Source organism: Podarcis vaucheri (assembly GCF_965113315.1).
Source record: "Podarcis vaucheri genome assembly, chromosome: 14".
Lineage (NCBI taxonomy): Eukaryota > Metazoa > Chordata > Lepidosauria > Squamata > Lacertidae > Podarcis > Podarcis vaucheri.
In genome coordinates, this window is record NC_138752.1 from 39,740,680 (window position 1) to 39,766,634 (window position 25,955).

Genomic DNA, 25,955 nt, shown 5'->3' on the forward strand with positions numbered 1-25,955 from the left:
GGGAAAAGTGTGTCTTATAGAGCGAAAAATACGGTATCTGGTTGGCCACCACAGGATGCTGGACTCGGTGGGCCATTGGCCTGATCCAGCAGGACTCCTCCTTTGTTCTTAACTGTCTGCTGGAACTGGCAGCCTCTCCCTTCCTTAACATATCTTAGTCTGTTGGTTTACATGCAGGGCTTCATTGCTTCACAGTGCCTTAAGCCTCTAGCTTCCTTTCCTGCCAAGACCGGACAAGCAGGGCTGAAAAACACACTGATTGTGCCTGCCTGCTTCAGAGGGTTGAAGTTAGAAGCCCATAATCCAGTGGTTCCCATGGAATTTACTCTCTCATAGATTACTTGACCCCTGTCTCCCCTCACAGAGCTACAGTTCCCACAGTGGTTTAACAATCAATCTCTCTTCACAAGGAACTCTGGGAATTGTGGCTGGGGGGGGCGGGTAGGGACCTCTCCTACACAAAATAAGCCTATATGTAGCTCCAGTGAGGTATGCGGGTGGCGCTGTGGGTTAAACCACAGAGCCTAGGGCTTGGCGATCAGAAGGTCTGTGGTGCGAATCCCCACGACAGGGTGAGCTCCCGTTGCTCAGTCCCTGCTCCTGCCAACCTAGCAGTTCGAAAGCATGTCAAAGTGCAAGAAGATTAATAGGTGCCGCTCTGGTGGGAAGGTAAACGGCGTTTCCGTGTGCTGCTCTGGTTCGCCAGAAGCGGCTTAGTCACACTGGCCACATGACCCAGAAGCTGTACGCCGGCTCCCTCGGCCAATAAAGTGAGATGAGCGCCGCAACCCCAGAGTCAGCCACGACTGTACCTAATGGTCAGGGGTCCCTTTACCTTTACAGCTCCAGTAAATCCATATTTCCCATCTCACCAACACCACCACTCCTTTGTTGTCTCTCGTGCTGAATTTTAGATTGTAAGCTCACTGGGGCAAAAATCTCTCATAATGCAGAATGCACCACAGGCAGTGATTGTACTATATAAATAACGGGGGGGGGGGGCGTTGCCTGATAGGTGGGATATATGTAACACAACTGCATCACCACTCTTCTGTTTATAAATTCATAAACTGAATAATGCATAGAGCATTTATAGTGTTGTTTTATACATTTAAATGACCCACTTGCTTGATAGATTAAACGCTGCACTCCTGGGGGTCGTTTCCACTTCACCTTGTAAATTGTCAGCACCCGTCTCCCACCAAATTATCCCCTTTGGGGCTATTACCGTTTGTTAATCTTGTATTATTAAAGCAAAACAGTGTTTTCCGAAAAATGCAGGCTGCGGAATTTTTTGCAGCTCAAAGGGGAGCTGGATGACCAAAGGTCAGACTTAATAGAGAGGAACTTTCTTCTTGAATAATCCCAAGAGTTGAACTGTTTCTCTTTGAATCCCCATAGCGCACGCACACACGCACGCACGCACACACACACACACACACTTTTTTAAAAGGAAGGCTTTCCCTGTAATAATTGCCTGTCATTTGATGCACCGTGACTGCTCCCCTCCCCTTCCTGGGGTTGTAGACAGCTCTAGCCCTACCCAGAGTAGACCCACTGACGTTACTGGACATGACTAGCTGAGACTTGTTCATCTCAGTGGGTCAGCTCTGAACACAACTTAGCTGGGGGCAGTCCTTCTGTCTCCAGCGTCGATCTGCTTAGCTTACTCACATCAGCATGCTTGCTTTAGCTTTAAAAGGTTTTATTGCTCTGTGCACGCCACATCCACAGAGGATCCAGCTGTATTTGATTCTGTCTCCTGCATCTTCAGCAAAATTGCCAGCTAAATTGAGATCCCCGGATCTTCCTGTGTGATGGTTTGTGATGGAACGCTGTATTGGAAGAGCACAGCACGGCTTCTCTCCCTTCCCCACCCCATCCCCAGCAAAAAAAGAAGTTACGGCAGATACCGTATTTTTCGCTCTATGAGACGCACCAGACCATAAGATGCACCCAGTTTTTGGAGGAAGAAAACAAGTAAAAATATATTCTGAATCTCAGAAGCCAGAACAGCAAGAGGGATTGCTGTGCAGCGAAAGCAGCGATCCCTCTTGCTGTTCTGGCTTCTGGCATAGCTGCGCAGCCTGCATTCGCTCCATAAGACGCACACACACATTCCCCCTTACTTTTTAGGAGGGGAAAAGTGAGTCTTATAGAGCAAAAAAATATGGTATTTTCGTTCAGGTGTTTTTAAGCTGATCAAATTTTCACACACAAGTTACTGGGGGCAAAGTATCATGTGATTATTCTAAGCTAAGCAACTGATTCTGGGTGGCTTCTGTTTATAATATAGTTAGAGACATTTCTGAACTGTTTAATGTTTATAATCTGGGCATTATTAGTGACCCCGCTTGCTGGAGATTGAGTGAGAGAGGCGACATAATAGTAAGACTCTCAGAGGCTACTAGCCACGATGGTTGTGCTTTGCCTTCACAGGCATCAATGCTTCTGAATACCAGTTGCTGGAAACTGCAGGAGGGAGAGGGCTCTTGTTTTCGAGTCCTGCATGCAGGTTTCCCACAGCTATCTGGGTGGCCACTGTGGGACTGGATGCCCAGCTGGCCTGATCCAACAGTCTCTTTTTATGTTCTCAGATGCTTAAGGATGCCACCTGAAGTGTATGCAAAGGGGCTGAGAAGTCCACTTTTGATTTATGAGGGAGGCAGATGAATGGCCTTCTCGGCCACAAGCTACAGGGAACCAGGCAGAGGGCCTTCTCAGTATTGGCACCCACCCTGTGGAACACCCTCCCACCAGACGTCAAAGAGAACAACAACTACCAGACTTTTAGAAGACATCTGAAGGCAGCCCTGTTTAGGGAAACTTTTAATGTTTGATGCATTAGTGTATTTTAATGTTTTGTTGGAAGCTGCCCAGAGTGGCTGGGGACGCCCAGCCAGATGGGCGGGGGAAAAAAATAAATTATTATTATTATCATTATTATTATTATTATTATTATTATTATTATTATTATTATTATTTGGCCTGACTTGCTGTAAAGGAAGCTTCCTCCATTTCTGTTGAGGGCCGCATGACTGGGAGCCAGTGCTATGCAAGTTTACTCATGAGGAATTCCCCTGGCCTAAGTCAGAGCCGTCTGCTCCATCTGGGCTGTGTAAAAGGGTCTTGTCTCTCAAGCGGTTTGCAAGCTTCCATATGCAAACAGATTCCACCTGCAATAAGCAGCTGGCAGACGGAAGTAAAATATTTAGTATTTTGCATATTGGTTAGATGTCTTGCAGGCTGTACCACGTAAAGGCAGCAGACACTTTTTTCATTTATTTTTCTCACATTTATCTTCCTGCTTTTTGTTTGTTTGTTCGTGCAACCCAAGGTGGTCTGCCATGAAACTGTGGTAGATCAGTCCATTAGTTTAGCTTTTAGGTATTTACATCCCTGCTTTTTATTTATTGTCTGATTAATTCAAGATCTTCCCAAATTCAGTCTCTTTTCTCTCGATCCATTTCATTTGCCATCAGAATCCTCCCCAGATCCATAGGTTGTCTCCAACAGACTTCTACTCAGAGTAGACACATTTAAATTAATGAACCTAAGTTGTCCGTGTCCATTAATTTCAATGGGTTTACTCTGAGTAGAACTAGTATAGAATACAACCCCAACTCTCTTCAGTTGACACTCCCCCATTTTATTTATAACTGTCCAAATCATCCCCCAATTAATTGCACCAAATGAGACTCCTGTAGAGTGGCAACCCTGATAATCACATTGCTTTCGTTACCTAACTGAAATTGCTGTTTTGTTTTATTTTCCACTTATGGCTAGTATTTTGATTCGTAAGAGTACAGAATGGCCACTGCCAAGAACCTTTAGAAATCTTCCCACATAGCAGGCTCATCTCACCCAGCCTTCTATCAGAACATCCTGTGTTTTTCAGCCTCATTTATGTGATAAACCACAAACTCTCCACCTCTGACTCTGTCCGACATCGAAGCTCCATGTTAGCAGTGAAAGTACATTGTCGGGTTGTTACTTTGTGCTTTACAGTGTGTAACATACGCACTTTGCTCTCATCTCAGTGGCATTTTGTTACTACTATGTGCCCCCCTGCAATTATAGTCTTAACTACAGATGCAGTTATTGATTGATATATGGCTATGTTATAAGCCGTGGTTTTTTTTCCAGGAGGTACTCAACAGTACACAATACCGGCCTCTCTCTCTTTCTCTCTTTCACTCTCTTTGTTAAAATGTGTGGCACTTACTGTAACAGCTTCATGGTGAATACCGGCACCTTTTTTTCTAGAAAAAGAAGCACTGGTTATAAGTGAGTAGTAAACTATTTGGCCAATTTCCAGTTACAAATCTGGGGGAGCAGAGGAACTGCAGAAACTATCCAACAATCCCTGTTGGTGGTAGAAATGACATTTCTAGGCTTTTATATTATTCATTTCACTTACACTTTTTGCAAAGCCTCCCAAAGAGATTTCCCAACAGGCACACATGAAAACAATTTCAAATCTACTCCAGATAACGGACTGGGATTAAAGAACTCCACTTCGAAGGCGCGTTGAAAAAGGCAAGTCTTCAACAAATGCTGAAAACACAAGACGGTGTCTGTCTGATATGTAACGGGGAGGGAGTTCCAAAGACTAGGTGTCGCCACACTAAAGACCGGCTTTTGACGTTGTGTGGAATGGACCCCCTGAAGAGATCATTTCTGCGGGAGGCCCTCACCTGCGGAGCGTGGTGATCATTTTGGAATATAAGTGATGAAACTCTCTTTTAGGTGTCTACATGGACACATACTCTGGGAGCCAGGATCGACTGCACTCACTTGCTCAGGTTGCTGCTGCAAGGGAGAATAATTGCTGGCTTGGGCGAAGCAGCACACTCCATCTTTCCCAACTGCAAGTGGGCAGCCAGGCAAGCACGTCCTCTGAGCCTGACCCAACACAAACATAGGCATGAAGTGAAACCTGATGGGACAATGGCTGCTGCTCTTTTGCAGTTCTCTGCTCCATCACTAGCTCCTCCTCCTGTGCCTTTTCGTCTCCTGGCCGTCTCCAGTGATGGGTAACTAGTTCTGCCACTTTCATTAACACCAGCAGGAAGGAAGCAGCAGCACAGCAGTCAGGCATCGTTCTCCCACCACCACATATACAATCCGAAAGAGCAAAAGCTACCCCACTGTGACAGATTATGGGCTTTGGTCACCTCTAGACTGTTGCAATTTTGCGGGAGAGATTCAGTCACATGCAGGAAGTTTAGGTTTCCTCTGTTAAAGTGGATTAAAGCACCCTGGGCATGACAAATCCACGTCTTCTATCTTAAAAAAAACCCCAGATTCTTTGCAGTTAGGAAGACGACAGGGAAATGCAGTAAAACGTGCTGGATAATGAAAGATTGACAGGAAGTCGCATAAACAAGCAATTCAAGATGAATGTTCATTAAATAGCGGGGGGGTTTTGCAGGCAGGACAAAATCGCAACCCAGATATTTGGGCATTCTGGTCTCATGCAAGGGAAGGATGCAGGTTGCAGCGTATCTTAGTGAGTTGGTGGCCAATGTGGCAGAGCCATGTCTGTCAAGGTCGTGTTTCAGTAGGTAACACAAAGCTAAGGTTGGACCAATTGAAGCCTCCATCGGCAACATCCAGAGCCAGCAGGTAGATGAGCAGGAATAGGCTAAACTAGGCAGAGCCGATCAGGACCTTGGACAGCTCACTGTTGAAGGAAGACCTGATGTTTCAGCAAGATGCAAAGCCTTTCTGAAAATTGGGAAAATTGGCCAGGCAGTTAAGTGTTACAGTGGTACCTCCGGTTGCGGACGGATCCATTCCGGAGCTCCGGTTGGATCCCGGGGTTTCTGCAACCGGAGGGACCGCTTCTGCACATGCACACACGGCAGCAGACCGCTTGTGCGCACTTCCAGGTTTGCTGCTTTTGCAACCCGAAGTTTATGTTACCCAAGGGTAACATAAGCAGAGGTGCTACTGTATTGACTCGGTCCCTGCTGGGATGGTAAAAAGGTAAAGGGACCCCTGACCATTAGGTCCAGTCGTGGTCGACTCTGGGGTTGCGGTGCTCATCTCGATTTATTGGCCGAGCTGTGATGGACTGCAATTGATAAAGTCAGCCACAAATGGGCTGAGGTGCCAATATCAATTGGAAGAGCTGAGCTGTGCTTAAATGAAGCATGGTGATTATTTTCACAGCGGTGGGTAGAATAATAATCTTTGCGGGGGGCGGGGCGGGGAAGGTAGTTAAGTGGATGCCTATGTCATTGCTGTCTAAGGAGATGCACTAAATTCACAATCGCTCCTGTAATATAGTAGATTAAAATTCTGGGAATAGTTAAGCTGCTCAAAGGTCAGCATGCCAAAAAATAAATGGACTGTTGGTGAAGCTCACAGTCACTTAAGAATTTTAGCATAAGAATTTGTTGCTGCTTACCTTTTGTAGTTGTATTTCCACGGTGTTTACCTCACTGTGAAAAGCTTTGAGTGAGGCAAGCTGATACAATTAATTTGTGGGTCAATTGTGTTTCCATGCTGCAAAATGCTTTTAAAATAAGGGTTCTTGTACATTTGCCTAATTTGATCCAATCTGCTATTGTTACTGTACACAGTATATATAGAGAGGGGGAATATGAGTTAGGTTTTTTAAAAGGTGCTAGGAAGCTGCGTTATACTGACTGAGACCGTTGGTCCATCTGCCTCAGTATTATCTACATTGAGTCACCTTGTTTTGCTTATTGCACTCAGCTGTGGAGTTTGCCTATGTGAGTGGTGCCCAGGAACAGTTCACTGTGGGAGCACCAACAAATTTTATGTATTCACAGGTGACTCCCCACTTTTCGGGGTTACATTTTGGGCCCCCATGCACATAAGTGCAATCACGTAAACTGGGGAGCACCCTTTAAACGCCCTCTCTGTCGCTTTGCCTGTAATGCATACTAAAAATACTGTATCCAAAAATGTCCACAACTAGAATTGAAGCTCTGGGCCTGGCAGGAGGCTGGAGGATGCTCAGGAAAGCAACAGCAGTTGCTGCTGCTGCTGTGCTACCCCGCGTGACAGCTGTTAGGTGGAGAGGCTGAGCAGCACAAACAAATCCCACTCCAGTCTCTTTGGAGCTTCCTCCACCCTCACTGATGTCCTCTTCAGGCTCTGGGGAGGATTTCCTCACGAGCCACAAGGACTCTCCAGCTCTCTCCCACCATTTCCGGGTTTGAACTGAATTATCTAACTATTTTCCGGTGCCCCGCATATACGTGGTTGTGCACAAGTAGAACAAGTGTAAATGGGGAATGCCTGTATTTATTTTGATCTGTATCTGGCATTTTGATCAAGAAAAGATTTCCCCACAGACTCACACACATATACACCAGGAGGCTTTTTAAAAAAAATAAAAAAAAATGCTTTGTTTTATTTTTTGACAAAGTAATACTCTTAAATAAATAAGAATAAAAATCTGCACCCCCACCACTGAGACCATTCCATTGTAACTATCAAACCTCCCAAAATTTCAACACCTCTTGCAATGGTTTGACTCCTTTCAATTTTAACAGTACAAATTCTACAGACACCCTCCATATCTCCTCAAAATCATTTCTCCTGCATATTCCCTGTCTTACCTTAATGGCAAATGCTAATTTATCATTAATAGCTATATCCCCCACCTCTTTATACCATTCTTCCATTTTATATTCTGCTTGCCCCTTCCACTTCCCAGCTATAATAATTCGTGCAGCTGTCAATAAATTTGTGAGCAAGTCCTTCATAGCCTGTGAACCTTCCACCCCATCGTAAAGTGATAATAATGCTACCTCTGGATTTTTAGTCAGCTTTAACCCAGTGACCAGGAGGCTTTTGCAAAAACGAAATGAAAAGACAAGTGAGACCTTCAACAAAATGTTGCAGCATGAAGTGCTCTTGTACAGTGTTGCCAGTCCAGCCTGCCCTCTTCTGGGCCCTGAACAATAGCCCTTCACACTGCAACATTTTGTATACAGTGGACGTTCAGGTTGCGATCGTGATCCGTGCAGGAGGCATGTTCGCAACCCGCAGCGCTGCATCTGTGCACACGCGGGTCGCGATTTGGCGCTTCTGTACATGTGCGAGTGCCGAAACCCGGAAGTCACCCATTCCGGTACTTCCGGGTTCGGCGCAGTGCGCAACCTGAAAACACGCAACCTGAAGCATCTGTAACCCGAGGTATGACTGTATTCTAAAACTGTGTGAATTTTCTCCACTGCTTCTCGTCTTTTCCTTTTTCTAGATGGACATTTTTATTCCACTTAAAGCATAAGAAACCTCCCATGATACCGTTTTTGTTCTAGGATATCCCCTCTTGTTTCACATCTCACGGTGATAAATCAGTTTGTGGAAAGCAACAACTTCATATTATACTGCAGTTTGGCACAGCCTAATCATTTGCCTGTATGGGAGTCGGGCAGCCACTTCACCTAGTTTTCTCTGCTCAGGAAATGCTGAAGGCAGGGAAGCACTCCATCAGGCAACCCACTGACGCACCACCTGCAGTCTGAAGGGAGGAGCTGAGGCACAGGTATACTCACCTCCGGGAAAAGTAGGTCAAAGTCAGAACAAAAACAAAGCACCACTGGGTATCTCCTTCTAGGCCAGAGGTGGGGAACCTGTGGCCCTCCAGATGTTTCTGAACTACCACTTCCCATCAGCCCCAGCAAGGATGACGGACGTCATCGTTCAGCAATTGCTGGAGGGCTGAAGCTTCCCCGACTGACAAGGGAAAATGCCATGGAGGCTCACAAATTTGTAACGTAGGTAACATCCACACTGCCATGGCAGTGTGATCTGGTCCGGGGTGAAGGAGGTGGATTGGGTGCTACTGGTAGATTTGCAGTAAGAACATAAGAAGAGATCGTCCAAAAGCTCATCTAGTCCAGCATCCTGTTCTCACAGTCAGGTGCCAAAGCAAGCAGGATCCAAGCACAGCAACATTATCTCCTCTAGTGATTCCCAATGACTGGTATTCTTAGGCCTGCTGTCTCCAGAAATGGAGGCAGAGCATAACAATTGTGGCTAGTAGTCATTGATAGCCTTCATTCTTGGCAAAGGTGTCCCACAACAACAGCACCTAAAAAAGTTCTCCACTCCACCACCACCCTAAACTATTTTGAATGCTTAGGGGAAAACTAGAAGTGGATTTTTGTGTAAAAGGACTTGTGATCTTTATTCAGGTATTGGTTACAAATTTCTGCACTCAGCATGTGCTCAGATAGATACAGTCGTACCTCAGGATGCGAACGGGATCTGTTCCAGAGCCCCGTTCGCATCCTGAAGCTAATACAACCCGCGTCTGCATGTGTGCGGGTTGCGTTTCACCGCTTCCACGCATGTGTGTGACGTCATTTTTACCATCTGCGCATGCGCGCGCGACGAAACACAGAAGTAATACGCTCCGTTACTTCTGGGTCACCATGGAGCGCAATGCAAAAATACTTAACTTGAAGCGCATTTATCCCGAGGTATGACTGTACTTATTCTTACCCGGAAGCCACCCACCTGAGCCCATAACTTCCACCAGTCACTGGACGTCAGGGTCCCAGTTCAAACAAACAAATAAACAGTGTAGCTCCCATAAGTCTCAGCACCCCTCGTGTAGTATTTGACCAAGGAGACCTGGTTTTGAATTCCTACTCAGCCATATGAAGCACAGCTGGGTGAACTTGGGCAAGCAGTTATCTCCCTGTCTGATCGTCTGATCCGCCTTACAGGGTTGCTGTGAGGATAAAACGCAGGGAGCCATGTACCTTGCCTTGAGCTGCTTGCAGAAAAGGGAGGGTATAACTGAAGTATATATTGTTTTTATTGATAGTCCGCCTCGCATCTAGAGAACATTGAGTGGCATGCATGGTTTGCACATGTGGCATTTAACTGTGAGGTAGATCAGGCTGAAAGATTGTGACTGGCTTGAGGTCACCCAGTGAGCATTGCACCTGATGCAGAGAATTGAACTTCAGTCTGACCCTCTCCAGCAGCTACATCAGGGAGTAGGGACCTAAGGCCCTCCAGATGCTGTTGAACTCCAGCTCCTCTCAGCCACAGCCAGCATGCCTAGTGGTCAGGGTTGATATAAGCTGCATTCCAAGAGTTTCTGGAGAGGGCTAAGGGCTCCCCACCCCTACGGTGCACCGTGCTGGCTCCTTGACAGCCTTGCTTCTCTCTTAGAACAAGTTTGCAGTGGTTTCTTCCCCCTAGAGATGAGAGGGTACTTGTCCATTCAGGACCAGTTCCACTTTGCTAAAACTCTAGCTGATACCCACCTGCCCCCACAGAGACTAGCAGAGCTGCAGGAGGGATCTGTCAACTGATAAATGGCTCCTCTTTCTGTACTTGCGTCCTCTGCAGCAGGCACGGCCAAGGTCAGTTAAACACTGGATTTATTAGCAAATGGATTAGCACTTTGAGAGAATAGTCTGCCAATGTCGCCTCTGCTGACCACAGCAAGCTGGGGTGAAGGCAGCCTGGCTCCGCTCCTAGTGTGGAAGCAGGATCTTCAGCGGGAGACGGGGATTTTGTTTTTTAAAAGGCCCTCTGTGTTCCTGGCCACTTTATAAAGAAGGGGAGGAGAGTTTTCTGCCCCAAAGGCTGGTTCGTTAAGGCAAATGGAGAACTGCTCAGTCTGCCCTCAGCCAGCTCCTCTTCTCCCCACCTTCTACATTATAACAAGTCCGGGGACTGGCACTGCCTATGAGTACCTTAGTCTCCGGGTAGAACACGGCAAGGAGGAGGAGGGACTTAGAAGTGACTGGTTCTGCCTGTCATTGGCTCTGGCTCTTAATCGGCTCCCTGCCTTCTCCCCCACCAGTCCCAATGGGCACCAGCCAGCACTCCCCAAGGGGTTTGCCGTCTAAGAAGAGATGCTCTGTAGACAGCAGAGGAAAGGAAATGGAAATGAAGGCAGGGCTTAAAATTATTAGTTGCATTATTACTTGGCGCAGTGGTTACAGTGCTGGATTAGGACGTGGGAGACCAGGGTTCAAATCCCCATTGAGCCACGAAGCCCCCTGAGTGACTGAGGGGCAGTCACTGTCTCTCAGCTTAACCTACCTGTGAAGTTAAAATGGAGAGGGAGAGGAGTGTGTGCACCACCTTGCGCTCTTTGGAGAAAAAAGGTGGGATGCAGATGTAGTTTATATAATTGTAGAGTTGGAAGGGACCCTGAGGATCATCTAGTCCAAACCCCTGTAATGCAGGCACGTGCATAATAATAATAATAATAATAATAATAATAATAAATTATTCATACCCCACCGTCCATCTGGCTGGGTTTCCCCATCTACTCTGAGCGGCTTCCAACAAAATATTAAAATACAGTAGTCCATCAAACATTAAAAGCTTCTCTAAACAGGGCTGCCTTCAGATGTCTTCTAAAGGTCTGGTAGTTGTTGTTCTCTTTGACATCTGGTGGGAGGGCATTCCACAGGGCGGGTGCCACTACCGAGAAGGCCCTCTGCCTGGTTCCCTGCAACTTGGCTTCTCACAGTGAGGGAACCACCAGAAGGCCCTTGGCGCTGGACCTCAGTGTCCGGGCAGAACAATGGTGGTGGAGACGCTCCTTCAGCACCACTCTCTAACCGACTAAGCTATACGCAATAATAGATACCATCATCATCATCATTGTTACTTTTTTTAATTTGTTAGTTGCTTTTCTTACAAAGTAACTCAAAGCAACTTACATTAGAGCCTATTGAAAGTAACAATAAAAGCCTTAAAGTACAGCAATACAAGTGAAGGCCTTAAAGCTAAACAAATGGAAGGCTAAAAACACAGATAACAAAAAAAAAAAAAGGGCAGGACTACAGGTCCTCTCCACTAAAAGAGGTCACAGTGCTAGCCTTCAAATTAAGGGTTAAAAGCCCAGGAAATAAGAAAAATCTGCCTGGCGCTTAAAGCGAAAAACAAGGGTTGCATTGAACCGAGTTCTACTCAGTTAAATAACTACTAAGTCATGTTATTTAATTTCAGTGGGTCTGCTCTGAGTATGACTAACATGTGGTTTACGTGTGCTTAGGCTTAGTTAGAGCAGCATCACTAGCAGATTGTTCTCAGAAGATCTGAGAAGATTTGCAGCCAGCACTGCAAGCCAACAGACACCGTAAGGTATCCATCCTTGTCCATGCCAGCTATTCCTTCCCTGTGGTCTCCCACCACTTCCTTACCGAAGGAGATGGCCCTGCATTATCCTTCAATCTATGTCTGCAGAAATATGTGCTACGTCCCCTTCAGATGTGGCTGAACTCCACCTTCCACCATCCCTATCCATTGGTCATGCTGGCTGCGGTTGATGGGCCTTGGAGTCCAACATATAGAGAGGGTCACAGGCTCTGCACATCCTGATGTACTGCAAAACTATACACCTCTCCAGCTTAGACTCTCTTCTAAGAGAGGGAGAATACTGAGTTTTCTCATTATATAAAGCCTGTTATTTAGTGTTGTGTGCTTTTCCTCCAACACATCTGCAAGGAGGAACTCAGAGGCTTTCATTTTTGTTTTCAACTAACTGTGGCTTGTTGTTATGTCTGAACCAGGTTAGTCTTCAAATGCTTTCGAGATGCAAGCTAGCTTTGAATTGTGATTTTTGATCCTGTCTTATGACCCGCATGTGGGTCTCAGCCCATGAACTGAAGACCGACAGGTTTTCGTGCAAATGCCATTACATATTGATGGATCCTTTCCTGAATCACTCCTGCCAAGCCTGGGCATGTCAAATAAAATAATCTTTTTTTTTTTAACGGCAGATCAAATGCTCCGATGGTTTGCTCAGCTTTTCACGGTTTGTTGAATTGTACCTTTCCAGATCATTGTATTTTTTAATTGGTATTTTTTTGGGTTTGGGCTTTTGATAATCAAGTTCTTTGCATAATGAGAGTGGCAGATGTCGAAAGGTTAGGAGGGAGCCAGAACTGGTAAAAATCCTGCAGAAATAACGTCTAATCCTTTTGGTTTGTAGGGACACCCTGGCGGGAGGCACAAATACAAGACTTGAAAAGCACCCTGAAGGGTGTCAGCAGCGACATCCCCCTGGTCTTCGTCAGTGGGAACCACGACCTTGGGAACACGCCAACTCCTGAAACAATTGAAGATTATTGCCAAAAGTGGGGTGACGATTACTTCAGCTTCTGGGTCGGAGGGGTCTTCTTCCTTGTGCTGAACTCTCAGCTGTACTTTGATGCTTCCAAGTGCTTGGAATTAAAGCGGGCCCAGGATGAGTGGCTCCAGCAGCAGCTTGCAATGGCCGAAGCGAGAAAGTGCCGCCACGCTGTCGTCTTCCAGCACATCCCTCTGTTCCTGAGAGAACCCGATGAAGACCACGACTACTTCAACCTGGAGAAGTCCATTCGGCACGAGCTCTTGGAGAAGTTCCGCAAAGCAGGTACGGGGTTCCTTCATAGAGGCCTGGTCCGCGGCGAGGCAGTCGGTTAGACCAGTTCTGGGCTTAGAGGACCACTTCAGTCTGCAGGGGGAAGATGGGGGTGAGCCAATATGCAGCTGCAGCTGATGGGGCGGCAGCGCTTACCTCCCATCAACAGCATCGCTGCAAACACACCAGCAGAACCAATCTGGTTGCAGCAGAACCCTTCTTGTAAGCTGCAGTGATACCAATGACAGAAGCTCAGATAAACGTCAGTACTCTGCCCCAGCACTCTGCCCTACTTTGTTAGAAAAGCTGCTAACATGTTTGTTGTTGCTGTTGTTGCTGCTGCTGCAGCAGCAGCTGCTATTATTATTTACCGTATTTTTTGCTCTATAAGACACACTTTTCCCCTCCTAAAAAGTAAGGGGAAATGTGTGTGCGTCTTATGGAGCGAATGCAGGCTTCGTGGGCTGAGCCAGAAGCCAGAACAGCGAGAGGGAGCGCTGCGCAGCTCTCCCCCTGGCTATTCTAGCTTCTGGCTTAGCCGCACGAAGCCTCTGCAGGGGAGCCTTTGTCCCACTGCCCTGCAGAGGCTTCGTGCAGCTATCCCTGGCTTTTGTGGGAGGGAGGGGAAGGGACAGAGCACACGGCTCTGTCCCTTCCCCCACCTCCCAGAAAAGCCCCGAAGAGCCACGCTCCCTTTAAAGAGCGTGCGTCTCTTGCGGGAGGTCGGGGGAAAGCCAGGAGGCTTGCTTTTGCTGAAGCCAGGAGACCAAGCGGGATCCTGGCTTCAGGGATAGCCCCACAAAGCCTCCTGAGCGAAGAGGGAGGAGCGCTCCCTCTTCGCTCATTAGGCTTCTTATTTCTTGTTTTTCTCCCCTAAAAACTAGGTGTGTCTTATGGTCGGGTGCGTCTTATAGAGCGAAAAAATATGGTAAAACCCTATCTCCATTTCCATTCCCCTTCTTCTGCCATCTCCCATGCACCTATTCTTAGTTTGATTGTAACTCCCTTGGGCAGTGGTGACTGGTGCGGCAGAAGGCAGGGAGCCCATAACTGGGTGGAGCCAGAGCCAATGATACTGCCTGCTGGGGTCACTGGGGCGGGGCTTATGTGTGCGCCCACTTAACACCCCCTCCACACGGAATGCGGACATGCATTCTTCCAAACACCTGAAAGGGGCTTCACTTGGTCTGCATATGACCTCCATCTGCATGCATGTAATACATTTGTAAACAGGACTGCTTGGTACAGAACAAGTAGCTAGCAGAATAGGATATCTTTTTCCCATTCAGTTAAGTATTCTTATTAATTAAGCCGAACAGAGAGAGGGCTGCTAGGCAGCTCACCGTACAATAGCGTAACTAAGTTTGCTATGAAATAATCCCTGATTCAGAAACTGTGAGCTCTGCATAGCTCAGTTTCCTTAGTAACAGAGCTGTTCTGTTTCCTTCAAAAAAACAACGTGAAGAACCTTCTTTGCAGGATGTTGTCAGTCAGGTATAATACACTCTTTCTTTCTTTCTTTCTTTCTTTCTCTCTCTCTCTCTCTCTCTCTCTCTCTCTCTCTTCTCCTCCACCACCCTCTCATCTCATACTTTGACCACAAATAATCAATTTGAACACATCCTTCATTATGATAGTCAGATGATAAATAATGAAATCAGCCTATTCCTGCATGTTTTGTATTAATCATCATCATCATCATCACGTTTGGCTTTTGCAGTCTAAGAAGGTTAACCTTCTAATCACTTAATATTAATTCCAATTTTTCATATCCAAACTGGAGAAAATTAGACTGGTTATTTTATTTTTAAAAATGAAATATTATTCTTTCCCCTCCTATTTGCTTATTTCTGTCTTCTCCCCTGCAGTGCAAGGGCATTTGGAATTATTGGCAGGGGTGGGGGTGGCGTGGAACACAACCCTCTGCTACAACAATAATTTTAATAAGGGTTGGCAAGGCATCTTGTATTTGGACAAGCAGTTATTTTTTAGTCAACGCTGAATTTCTGCAACTCCATTAAAGCCCATATAGTGACAAAGCAAAATTATGCCTTTTTTAAACCAATAAGTAATTGAAAATATTACAGCTAAGTAGTCCCATTCAACATATTTCAAACAAAGATGTTGTTAGGCCTAGATCTTCAGAGCAGAACTCTTACTTTGTTCTTCGCGAACACAAAATAAGAACCTATTGTAATTTTGGAAAAGCTCGTTGCTTATAGCAAGTGCTGAATTCAAAAGTCCTTGAGTCCTTGGAGAGATCAAGAGAGCCAGGGTTCTGTAGTACAGTGGTACCCCGTGTTACAGACGCTTCAGGTTACAGACTCCACTAACCCAGAAATAGTGCTTCAGGTTAAGAACTTTGCTTCAGGATGAGAACAGAAATCGTGCTCTGGTGGCGCGGCGGCAGCGGGAGGCCCCATTAGCTAAAGTGGTGCTTCAGGTTAAGAACAGTTTCAGGTTAAGTACTGACCTCCGGAATGAATTAAGTACTTAACCTGAGGTACCACTGTAACTGAAGTGTCAAACTAAGACCTGGGAGGCCAGAATTCAAATAACACCATGAAGTCCACTGAGTGATCTTGGGCCACCTCTCACCCTAACCTACCTCCACAGGGTTGTTTTGGGGATTAAAGGGGGGGGAGAACTGTGTATGCTGCCTTAAGCTCCTTTCAAGGCAGGGGGAGGTGATATATAAATGCAATAAATAAATAAACTTGCTTCTGCAAGTTCTTGCCGTATAGAATGCCTTTAGAAGACAGTCATTTCCAGGTAAGCTGATCTGTTCAGATGCTTCCTCTACACACACACACACACACACACACACACACACACCAAAATAAACAGTTATTCCCAGCTGGAGGCAGCATAATTTTGTTTTGCTTGGCTCAAGATCCTTACTCCTGTCCATGATGAAAAATGTTCAACCCCTCATTATTACATTTCTAGAATGACAAACACCTGCTTGCTTTATATGTTCCAACTCTTCTCTGTTCACCAGGAACAGTCACTATTTTCTGTTTCTTGTCCCTGTATTTTGCTTTTTGGAGAGAAACAGGATTCTAGTTCCTAAAAGATGATTAGTCTCTCGTCATCTCCTCAGAGCAGGATCTCACACAGTCTTGTGGTTCCTCTACAAAAGCACTGCCCACATTAATGTCACTGCGGAAATGAGAGGATTGTTTTAGGGAATGCCTAGGTTATTTGGTGCCCCAACTCAGAATCCTACACAGAGCGAGGGTGTTCGACATGATGGCCTCCCATGCCCCTTCCAATATTGTGGGCAGGATTCTCAGTCCTTGAGTGATTTTCCCTGGCTGGAGTACGTCTTTGAACTCTGATTGTTGTTGTTGTTTAGTCGTTTAGTCGTGTCCGACTCTTTGTGACCCCCTGGACTAGAGCACGCCAGGCACTTCTGTCTTCCACTGCCTCCCGGAGTTTGGTCAGGCTCATGCTGGTATCTTCGAGAACACTGTCCAGCCATCTCGTCCTCTGTCATCCCCTTCTCCTTGTGCCCTCAATCTTTCCCAACATCAGGGTCTTTTCCAGGGAGTCTTCTCTTCTCATGAGGTGGCCAAAGTATTGGAGCCTCAGCTTCACGATCTGTCCTTCCAGTGAGCACTCAGGGCTGATTTCCTTCAGAATGGAGAGGTTTGATCTTCTTGCAGTCCATGGGACTCTCAAGAGTCTCCTCCAGCACCATAATTCAAAAGCATCAATTCTTCGGCGATCAGCCTTCTTTATGGTCCAGCTCCCACTTCCATACATCACTACTGGGAAAACCATAGCTTTTACTATATGGACCTTTGTGAACTCTGATTACACTTCCTTAAATGGAGGACATTGGGGTGAGTTTGTGTAGAAACTACTGTACAAAGGCCCTCCACAACTTTGAAACTCCCTTCCTATTGATATCAGACAGGCAACTTCATTGCTTTTTTCCCCGAGGCCTGCTAAAAACATTTTTGTTTAGGCAAGCCTAATCAGATATCTAGAAAGTTGATGTGTTTTTGGTTTATTGCTGGTTTTAATTTTTTGAACGTGTTGGTTTTTTGTTTGTTTTTTACTAATAGTGTCATTGTTTTATTCTTTTTTGCAATCAAGCAGTATATAGATTTTATGAAATAAAATGGTTCCTCACCACTGTTTGAGCCAGTGTGTGGGGAAAGAAGCCGTTTTTCATTTGTGCCTTCCTCTGCTGCGTCATTAGCCTTTATTATAAGTCTGTTTTAGAGTATTATTTGTTGGTTGGTTGGTCAAATGTTTGATCCCAGCCTTCCATCCAAAGGAGCCCAGGGTAGCCAACGCACAAGCGATAAAATATCTTAAACCTCTAAGAAAAACAGTTCTGATACAGGTGCAAACTGGGAATGATCTCTACTTTGAAAGGCCGGTTGAAAGAGGTAGATGTTCAGCAGGTGTCGAAAAAGACAACAGAGGCGGGAGCCAGTCTAATATGCAGCAGCAGTGAGTTCCAAAGGTTAGGTGTCACCATGATAGAGACCCAGATTCCTCCATAGTGCAGATCAGACCTTCTGATAGATGGTACCTGCAAGAGGCCGTCCGACCGAACGCATTGACCAATTGGATATATTAGGTAGGACTCAAGCCAATAGGAGAGCCAGTTTATAGCTGAACAAATCAATAATCCAGTGTTGCTTCTTTCCATTGCATTGTCATTCCCTTCCTGAAATACAGTGATACCTTGGTTTAAGAACAGCTTAGTTTAAGAACAACTTGAGTTAAGAACGCTGCAAACCCAGAAGTAGGTGTTTTGGTTTGTGAACTTTGCCTTGGAAGCGGAACATGTTCCGCTTCCTCTTGAGTGTGTTCCATTTGTAAATTGAGTCCCCCGCTGCTATGGGAAAGCACGCCTTGGTTTAAGAACGTTTTGGTTTAAGAACAGACTTCCAGAACGGATTAAGTTCGTAAACCAAGGTACCACTGTACTACATAACTCAGAAGACGATACCTCTTCCTTTCTAATCCAGAAACCATTGTGTATTACATCAGCCTTTTTATTCTTTCATTCACATTTGGAAGAACAAGAACAACTTGAGTTAAGAACGCTGCAAACCCAAAAGTAGGTGTTTTGGTTTGTGAACTTTGCCTTGGAAGCGGAACATGTTCCGCTTCCTCTTGAGTGTGTTCCATTTGTAAATTGAGTCCCCCACTGCTATGGGAAAGCACACCTTGGTTTAAGAACGCTTTGGTTTAAGAACAGACTTCCAGAACAGATTAAGTTCGTAAACCAAGGTACCACTGTACTACATAACTCAGAAGACGATACCTCTTCCTTTCTAATCCAGAAATCATTGTGTATTTTTGTTCTTTTTATTCTTTCATTCACATTTGGAAACTTTCTTTTCCATTCCGCCCCACCCCCTTAAGATTTGTTTGGTGTTACTCTGTTTTAGCAGTTCCATGTGAGCAACATGTGCGCTTGCTTGTTTGTTTTGATTTGATTTCGGTATTCCGTTCATTGTAAGCCATCGGGCTAAAACTTGAGTCCCAGAAGCTGCATCTGGTGTTAAGCGCTGAATTCAATTTCTCACTTCAGAAGTGTCCTTAACAGTTGGGCTAATTAAAGATAAAATGGTGTCCTTATCATAAATATTTATGAATTGAAAATCTGGCACTTTTTTAATTTCACCAAGTTAAGCCATGACGATAAGCTTGCGTTACCAAATGAAAATGTCAACTTCATTGTAGTTTTACGAGCAGGGTGGAGGAAATCTGTTGAAGAAGCCAGTCCCCTTTGTTGTTTTGACTCAGGTGCTTTTTAGAGCAAAACCAAGCCTTGTGTTTAAATCATATCGAACACATAAAGCTCACGACTTCCCTCAAAGAATCCTGAGAACTGTAGTTTGTTAAGAGTGCTGGGAACTGTAGTTCTAGGTGGGGAAACTCTGGTTCCCAGGATTCTTGGGGGGGGGTGTCATGTGCTTTAAATGTGCATTGGATGTGGATCTGCCAACATGGAAACCCTAAGATCAGGGGCTGAGAACCTCTTTTTTGTGTCAAGGGCCACTTTAGCTCATGGACAGTCTGTTAAGGGCCACATGCCAGCATGGGGTGGATGATGGAGAGATCCAGAGACTAGGAGTTGGATCCAGCTCTGATCAAGTAGCGTTCTCCTTCTGCAACAGGACTTACCCTTCCTTTCCTCTCCCTGTGGACCCCCAAATCAGGCAGAAGTGCCAAAGTATCGCCTGAACCCCCGGAGCAAATTTTAAGGGGGCAAGAGAGGAAAGAAGTATGTTGTCCAATGGCAGCATGGGAAACAGCCCAAAGTTTTTAATGTTTAACGCTGTATTGTGTTTTTAAGATTCAGTTGGGAGCCGCCCAGAGTGGCTGGGGAAACCCAGTTAGATGGGCGTGGTATAAATAATAAATTATTATTATTATTATTATTATTATTATTATTATTATTATTATTATTATTATTATTATTTGTTGTTGTTGTTGTTGTTGTTGTTTGAAGTAATTAAACCATGGTTTAGGTTGTTGCCTGAATTGAGCTTTTGCCTTTGAAATGCCTCTACATTGGGCAGAATTTATAGCTTTAGCCTTCAAGTAAGCTCACTTAGTACCCTTGAATGCTGCAGAGACAGAGAGAGAGCCAAAGAGACACCAGTCTCTTATCTCACAGCAGATGCAAAAGCCACCTGGGCTGTATGGCCAGTGGTTTCAGATGATGCCCCCAGGTTGTCCTTGAGGCCCTGATTAGTTGCAAAACAATGCTTTTAATCATCATAGCAACCAGGCAAAATGTATCCTTTTATTCGGGAAACATGAATTTCTACGAGGAAAACTTCAGTGAAACCCTTGGCTTATATTGGTGGTTTTGAAATGGATGGCTTAAATTGCCACTATTTAAATCGAACCACCATAGTCATCCTAGTGTGGTAAACAACTGGTGTCAGGTGCGGTGTGATTGTTATTTGCCATCAATAGGCCCGTGGCCCGTTCCTCTATGAGGGAAGGTTGCAACAGTTAGGTCTTTTCACTTTAGTAATAGAGGCACGACAGAGGCATCTAAGATTATGCATGCTGTAGAGGAAGCGGATAGATAGATTTTTTTCTCCCCTCCATCGTAGTAACTAGAATTCGGGGCCACCCAGTGAAGCGGAATGTGAAAAATTCAGGCCAAGGCGGAAGAAAACAGTTTTCCATGCAGTGCATAGTTCATCTTTCAAACTCGCTCCCACACAAGGCAGTGATAGCCACAAACATGGACGCATTGAAAACGGATTAGACAAAGTTGTGCATGATAAGACTATGAAAGAGAGAGCGGTGTTGCGCTCAGGTGCTGCTAGCGGGCTTGCCGTGCCTCTTGGCTGCTTAGAGGGAGGGTAGAATCATAGAAACAAGCCTACTGCGAAAGGTAAATTTTTAAAAATTACATTTGTTGCTTCACCTGCTTTTGCCTGTGACCCTGCCTTCCACTGGCATGTGGCCCCCAGAAGGTTTCCCAGATGGAAATGTGGGCCTCGGTCTGGGAAGAAAATGGTCCTCATCCTCCCCCCCTGCAAGTGTGAGCCAGTGTGGTGTAGTGGTTAAGAGCAGTAGACTTGTAATCTGGGGAACCGGGTTCATGTCTCCGCTCCTCCACATGCAGCTGCTGGGTGACCCTGGGCCAGTCACACTTCTCTGAAGTCTCTCAGCCCCACTCACCTCACAGAGTGTTTGTTGTGGGGGAGGAAGGGAAAGGAGAATGTGAGCCGCTTTGAGACTCCTTAAGGGGAGTGAAAGGCAGGATATCAAATCCAAACTCTTCTGATGATGATGATGACTGCCACATCAAAATGGATGGAGTATGGATGGATGCATCTAGACAAAGGCACGATGTTGGTCTCTGAGCATGTGAAGGCCGGGGGCCTTCTGGCGGTTCCCTCATTGCGAGAAGCAAAGCTACAGGGAACCAGACAGAGGGCCTTCTCGGTAGTGGCACCCGCCCTGTGGAACGTCCTCCCATCCGATGTCAAAGAGATAAACTACCTAACATTTAGAAGACATCTGAAGGCAGCCCTGTTCAGGGAAGTTTTTAATGTGTGACATTCTAATGTATTTTTAATCTTTGTTGGAAGCTGCCCAGAGTGGCTGGGGAAACCCAGCCAGATGGGCGGGGTACAAATAATAAATTATTATTTATTTATTTATTTATTTATTTATTTAGCTCTTCTCTCAGAACACTGCCCTGACTCTCCCCTCCACCCCTCATCAAGTCTGCAGGAACTACCTTGGCACTGTGCTCGTTTTCCCCTCACGCAGCTACCTTTTTACATCTGCCGCTCGTTACCTCAGCGCAGGCTTAGCAGATTGCTGGTTTGGGCCCTGCAGGGAGGGAGGCAAAGTGTTCTCACTTCTCACTGGCAACGAGAGAGAAATCAATTTCATTCTACAGAAGGTAGAATATGGAGGGCCAGATCTGCTCAGCGCCATCGGTTACCCCACTGCTCTGAAATAGCAGCAGAGGATCACAGCAGGCTGTTGCTGTGGACTTTCCTGGATAAACCCTGAAAAAAAGGGGGGGGGTTCCTGCCTGCCAGTGGAACATTCTGAGCTGGTGCGATATTTATCTATGTGAGATTCCGCCCCCCACCAGAGTTGTTTTGTTCCTGAATTTCCATTCCATTTAGAAAGGTAAGCATCAATAGATTCTGTAGGCACAACCAAGCCAGTTCATTTATTATTCTTGTTATTTCAAAGTATACCCCACCCTCTCTCCCAAAGGAGCCCAGGGCAGCAGACACATCAGTAATAAAGCAGGCTTTTATTCTAAGTCGTCTCCCCCACCCCTCATTCCCTTTATTAACCTTTCTCAAAAATACAGATTAAAAATAAATCATACAAAACAGATGCAAAGGGTGAATTATTAACACAACAGGCTTAAGGTATCTCAATAACTACATATAAAACGTTTCACTTTATGGGACTAACAAAGATCTACATTGGCTCCTAGTACACAATTCAAAGTGTTGGTGCTGACCTTTAGAGCCCTAAACAGCCTTGGTCCTGTATACCTGAAGGAGCGTCTCCATCCCCATTGTTCAGCCCGGACACTGAGATCCAGCTCTGAGGGCCTTCTAGCAGTTCCCTCACTGTGGGAAGTGAAGCTACAATGCACCAGGCAGAGGCCTTCTCAGTAATGACGCCCATCCTGTAGAATTCCCTCCCATCGGATGTCAAGGAAGTAGACAACTCGACCTTCTGTAGACATCTGAAGGCAGCCCTGTACTGGGAAGTTTTTAATGTTTTGACATTTTACTGCGTTTGATGTTTTATTTTGTTAAGGCGCCACCCTGAGTGGCTGGGGCGACCCAGACAGATGGGTGGCATAGTTGAATGAATGAATGAATGAATGAATGAATGAATGAATGAATGAATGATTATTGACTGCAACCTTATGTATGCTGTACATCCTCCCCCCACCCTACACACACACATACTGAAGAGAGTAGGTGAGTTCAGTCCTGTAGGGTTTCTTTCCCTTTCCTAGCAGACCACAGGTTTGAAATCTCCCATCAGCTGGTGAGCAGGGGATTCAGTCCTGCAGGGTGCTGCTTATAAGTGCCTTCCCTGCAGGGACTGTGCTTGTGGAGGAGCATCATGCTGGGCCCTCCAGCCTTCGCATCCCCTGACAACCTGGATAACTCTGGGCAGCTTGGTCTATGGTGATCTGGGTCTGTCTCAGCCCATGTGCGGGTGCCCCCAATTCAAAACTGGCCTGATTCAGATCGAGATCTGGGCTTCCCCTAAATCTGGTGCACAGCACTATTCCTGAGCTCCTTAAAAAGGTGGGAAAGCTACATATAACAGAAATTATAATCAGATACAGTTTCCTGTGCATTTCTGCCATTATAACCTTGGTTACTATGCTGAAAAGCGTTGATCTAACTTGGATCCAAGCTTTGAACCAATTCCCATTTTAATTGCTGCCCTGCCAAAGCACAGATCTCTGCTGCATCTAAGCCAGGAGTGGGGGGGTGGGGGGAGCTTGAAACAAGAACCCGAGAGATTTCAATCTGTCCGTCTGAAGATAACCTCAAAAGGCAATGGAGGCTATGAGGAACCAGGTCATCCAGGACTGCTATATCTGCCTGTCTTGATAGAGGATCTCGTTTTTCAAACTCCAAGTCCCCATCTTCAATTACTTCTTTAATCAGCCTTTCAAGATAGCGCTTGCCAATGTATTTTGCATGCTGGTTTTAAGCCATTGGGCTCCTTTTCCTGTCACAACCATTTAGGCTTCCTCTGAGAATTTGCTTTTGCTTAATGACGCCTTTATTAATTTATGCTAAAGAAAAGAGTCATTGATGTTTGATTCGTAATTCGATCTATAGTTGGAGGGTTTTTTATTAATTAAGGCAGAAATAAGATATCTACCAAGAGTAGGAGGAGAGACTAGCATAAAAGGAACCCTCTGAAATGGGGCAGCAGCTCTGGATGGTTGATTTCCCCCCAAAAAAACCCTTTGGAGTTAGGCTTCAGAGGATTGTGTCATGGCCCCCATATCCAGCAGTCATTGAGACCACTTTTCGCTATGATGAACTACTGTGAGTAAGAATAATAACAATGAATAATGAACGACTAAGTAAATAAAATTTATATGCCACTTAATTGCCAAGGTGACTTATAAACAGTTTACAAGCATAAAACCAATTACAAAACACACAAACGTGGTTAAAATACACCACAGAATTCCATTTAAACATTAAAATAAACACCCCACGATTAAAATGTGTAATAAACCAGGCACGTTAAAACAGCACAGCACCCCCTCCTTTGGTAATCCTCACAGAACTCTAGCCCAATGGTTGCCATTAATTTGATTTTGAATTGATTTTAAAATGAATTGATTTTAGAATGTTTTGTTACTTTTATTGTTGTTAGCTGCTCTGAGCCCGGCTACGGCTGGGGAGGGCGGGATATAAATAAAAAAAATTATTATTATTTATTAACAATTAAAACAGTTAAGGACATATGGGGAGCTCTGCTGGATCAGGCCAATGGTCCATCTACTCTGCCATTTTGTTCTCACAGTGACCAACCAGATGCCTATGGGAAGTCCACAAGCGGCCTGAACACAAGAGGCCTCTCCCTTCCTATGCTCCCCATCAACTAATTAAGAGGTCAAGGGCACATTCCAGCAAGGCAAAAACATTTTGGGTGCAAAGCAGGGCCCGTAAAGGAGGTGGGCTCAGAGGAGGGTGTGTGTGGTGTGGGAAGACACCAAGGGCCAGATAGTGCAGCCGGGGCTGGGGTGGGGGCCTCTGGACCTGAGGTTTCCCCTCCCCAGAGATCTGCATCTCCTCCAGCAGAATCTCCCTTCCCTAACCCCAGCTTTGGGAAACAGTTCACAACAATACACTAAAACAATTTAAATGGCCTTCGCGTTCTTAAAAGCAATGAGAGGCCTTTCTGAAATTATTTATCCTGGGACCAATCATGTTTACTCAGGAACAATCCCCGCTAATTTCAGGGGGGGGCTTAAATCCAAGGGCTTGTCGTTTCCAGCATGTACATTTGATAAATGTGTTTGAAATGAACTGTTGGCATGATGTGCTTAAATAAATAAATAAATAAATAAGGCATTTTTGAGCCAAGAGAGTCTTGATTTGACTTTCTGATGCCACATAGCTATTCACTCCGCGAGATTCTCTCTAACCTTCCTCAATGTATCTGTCAGAACTGCCAACAGATCTAAAGCAACTTTTGCATATTAAGTAGAGCCCACGATAATTCACTAGCGGGTTTGATTCTGCAGCGACACGTCCGTATCGATATTTGGAGATGCATTCCTTTCCTTTTGTCACCATGTAAGGATACACTTCTTCTGTTGCCTATTGAATAGAGGTGTCACAAGGTAGAGCTGTTGAGAAGGCAGGGGTGGACGACCGGTGCCCCTCCCTGCGTTCCTGGATTGCAGCTCCTCTCATCCCTGACCATTGGTCATGCTGGCTGGGGCTGATAGGAGTTGGAGCGCAGCAGTAACTGGAGGGCCATAGATTGCCCAGCCCTATTATGAGGTGTGTTTTTTTCTCCTTCTCAGCCATCCAGTGAGACCAAATGTTGGAAGATTCAGGAGATACAGAACAAAGTACCTCTTAATGCAAAAAGTATGGACAATAAGAAGGACGCGGGTGGCGCTGTGGGTTAAACCACAGAGCCTAGGACTTGCCGATCAGAAGGTTGGCAGTTTGAATCCCCATGATGGGGTGAGCTCCCATTCCTCGGACCCAATTGCACAGCTGATTGGAATGTTGTTTGGCTCTGAGCATACATTAGAACAGGGCTGGGAAACCTCTGGCCCATGGGCAAATACTGCCCCACAACTTCCATTTTCTACAACCACATACCTGTCATTCAACTGGGTGACATCAGCAGAAGGACAGGATCCAACCTTTGTTGGGTGCTGCTTTGCCAACACATTCCCTGAGTGTGAAGCTAGTGTGAAGCAAGCCCCTGCAGAGATCAGGATTGAACCCTTCACTCAGCAGCTGATGAATGGAGAGTTCAGTGCTGTTTCACCGGTGTGTTTCCCTCCTCCTACCCTCACAGGTCAATTTTGACAGGTGGGCAG

At 45.6% G+C, this 25,955-nt stretch overlaps 1 protein-coding gene across 1 annotated transcript in view; it reads left to right on the forward strand.

Annotated features, from left to right (window-relative positions):
• Positions 1–25,955, forward strand: part of CPPED1 (calcineurin like phosphoesterase domain containing 1) — a 72,230-nt gene that overhangs the window by 29,252 nt on the left and 17,023 nt on the right. The window contains exon 3 of the mRNA XM_082200148.1: positions 12,959–13,381. Coding sequence (XP_082056274.1) covers positions 12,959–13,381 — 423 coding nt within the window. The remainder of the gene's footprint in view (positions 1–12,958; positions 13,382–25,955) is intronic.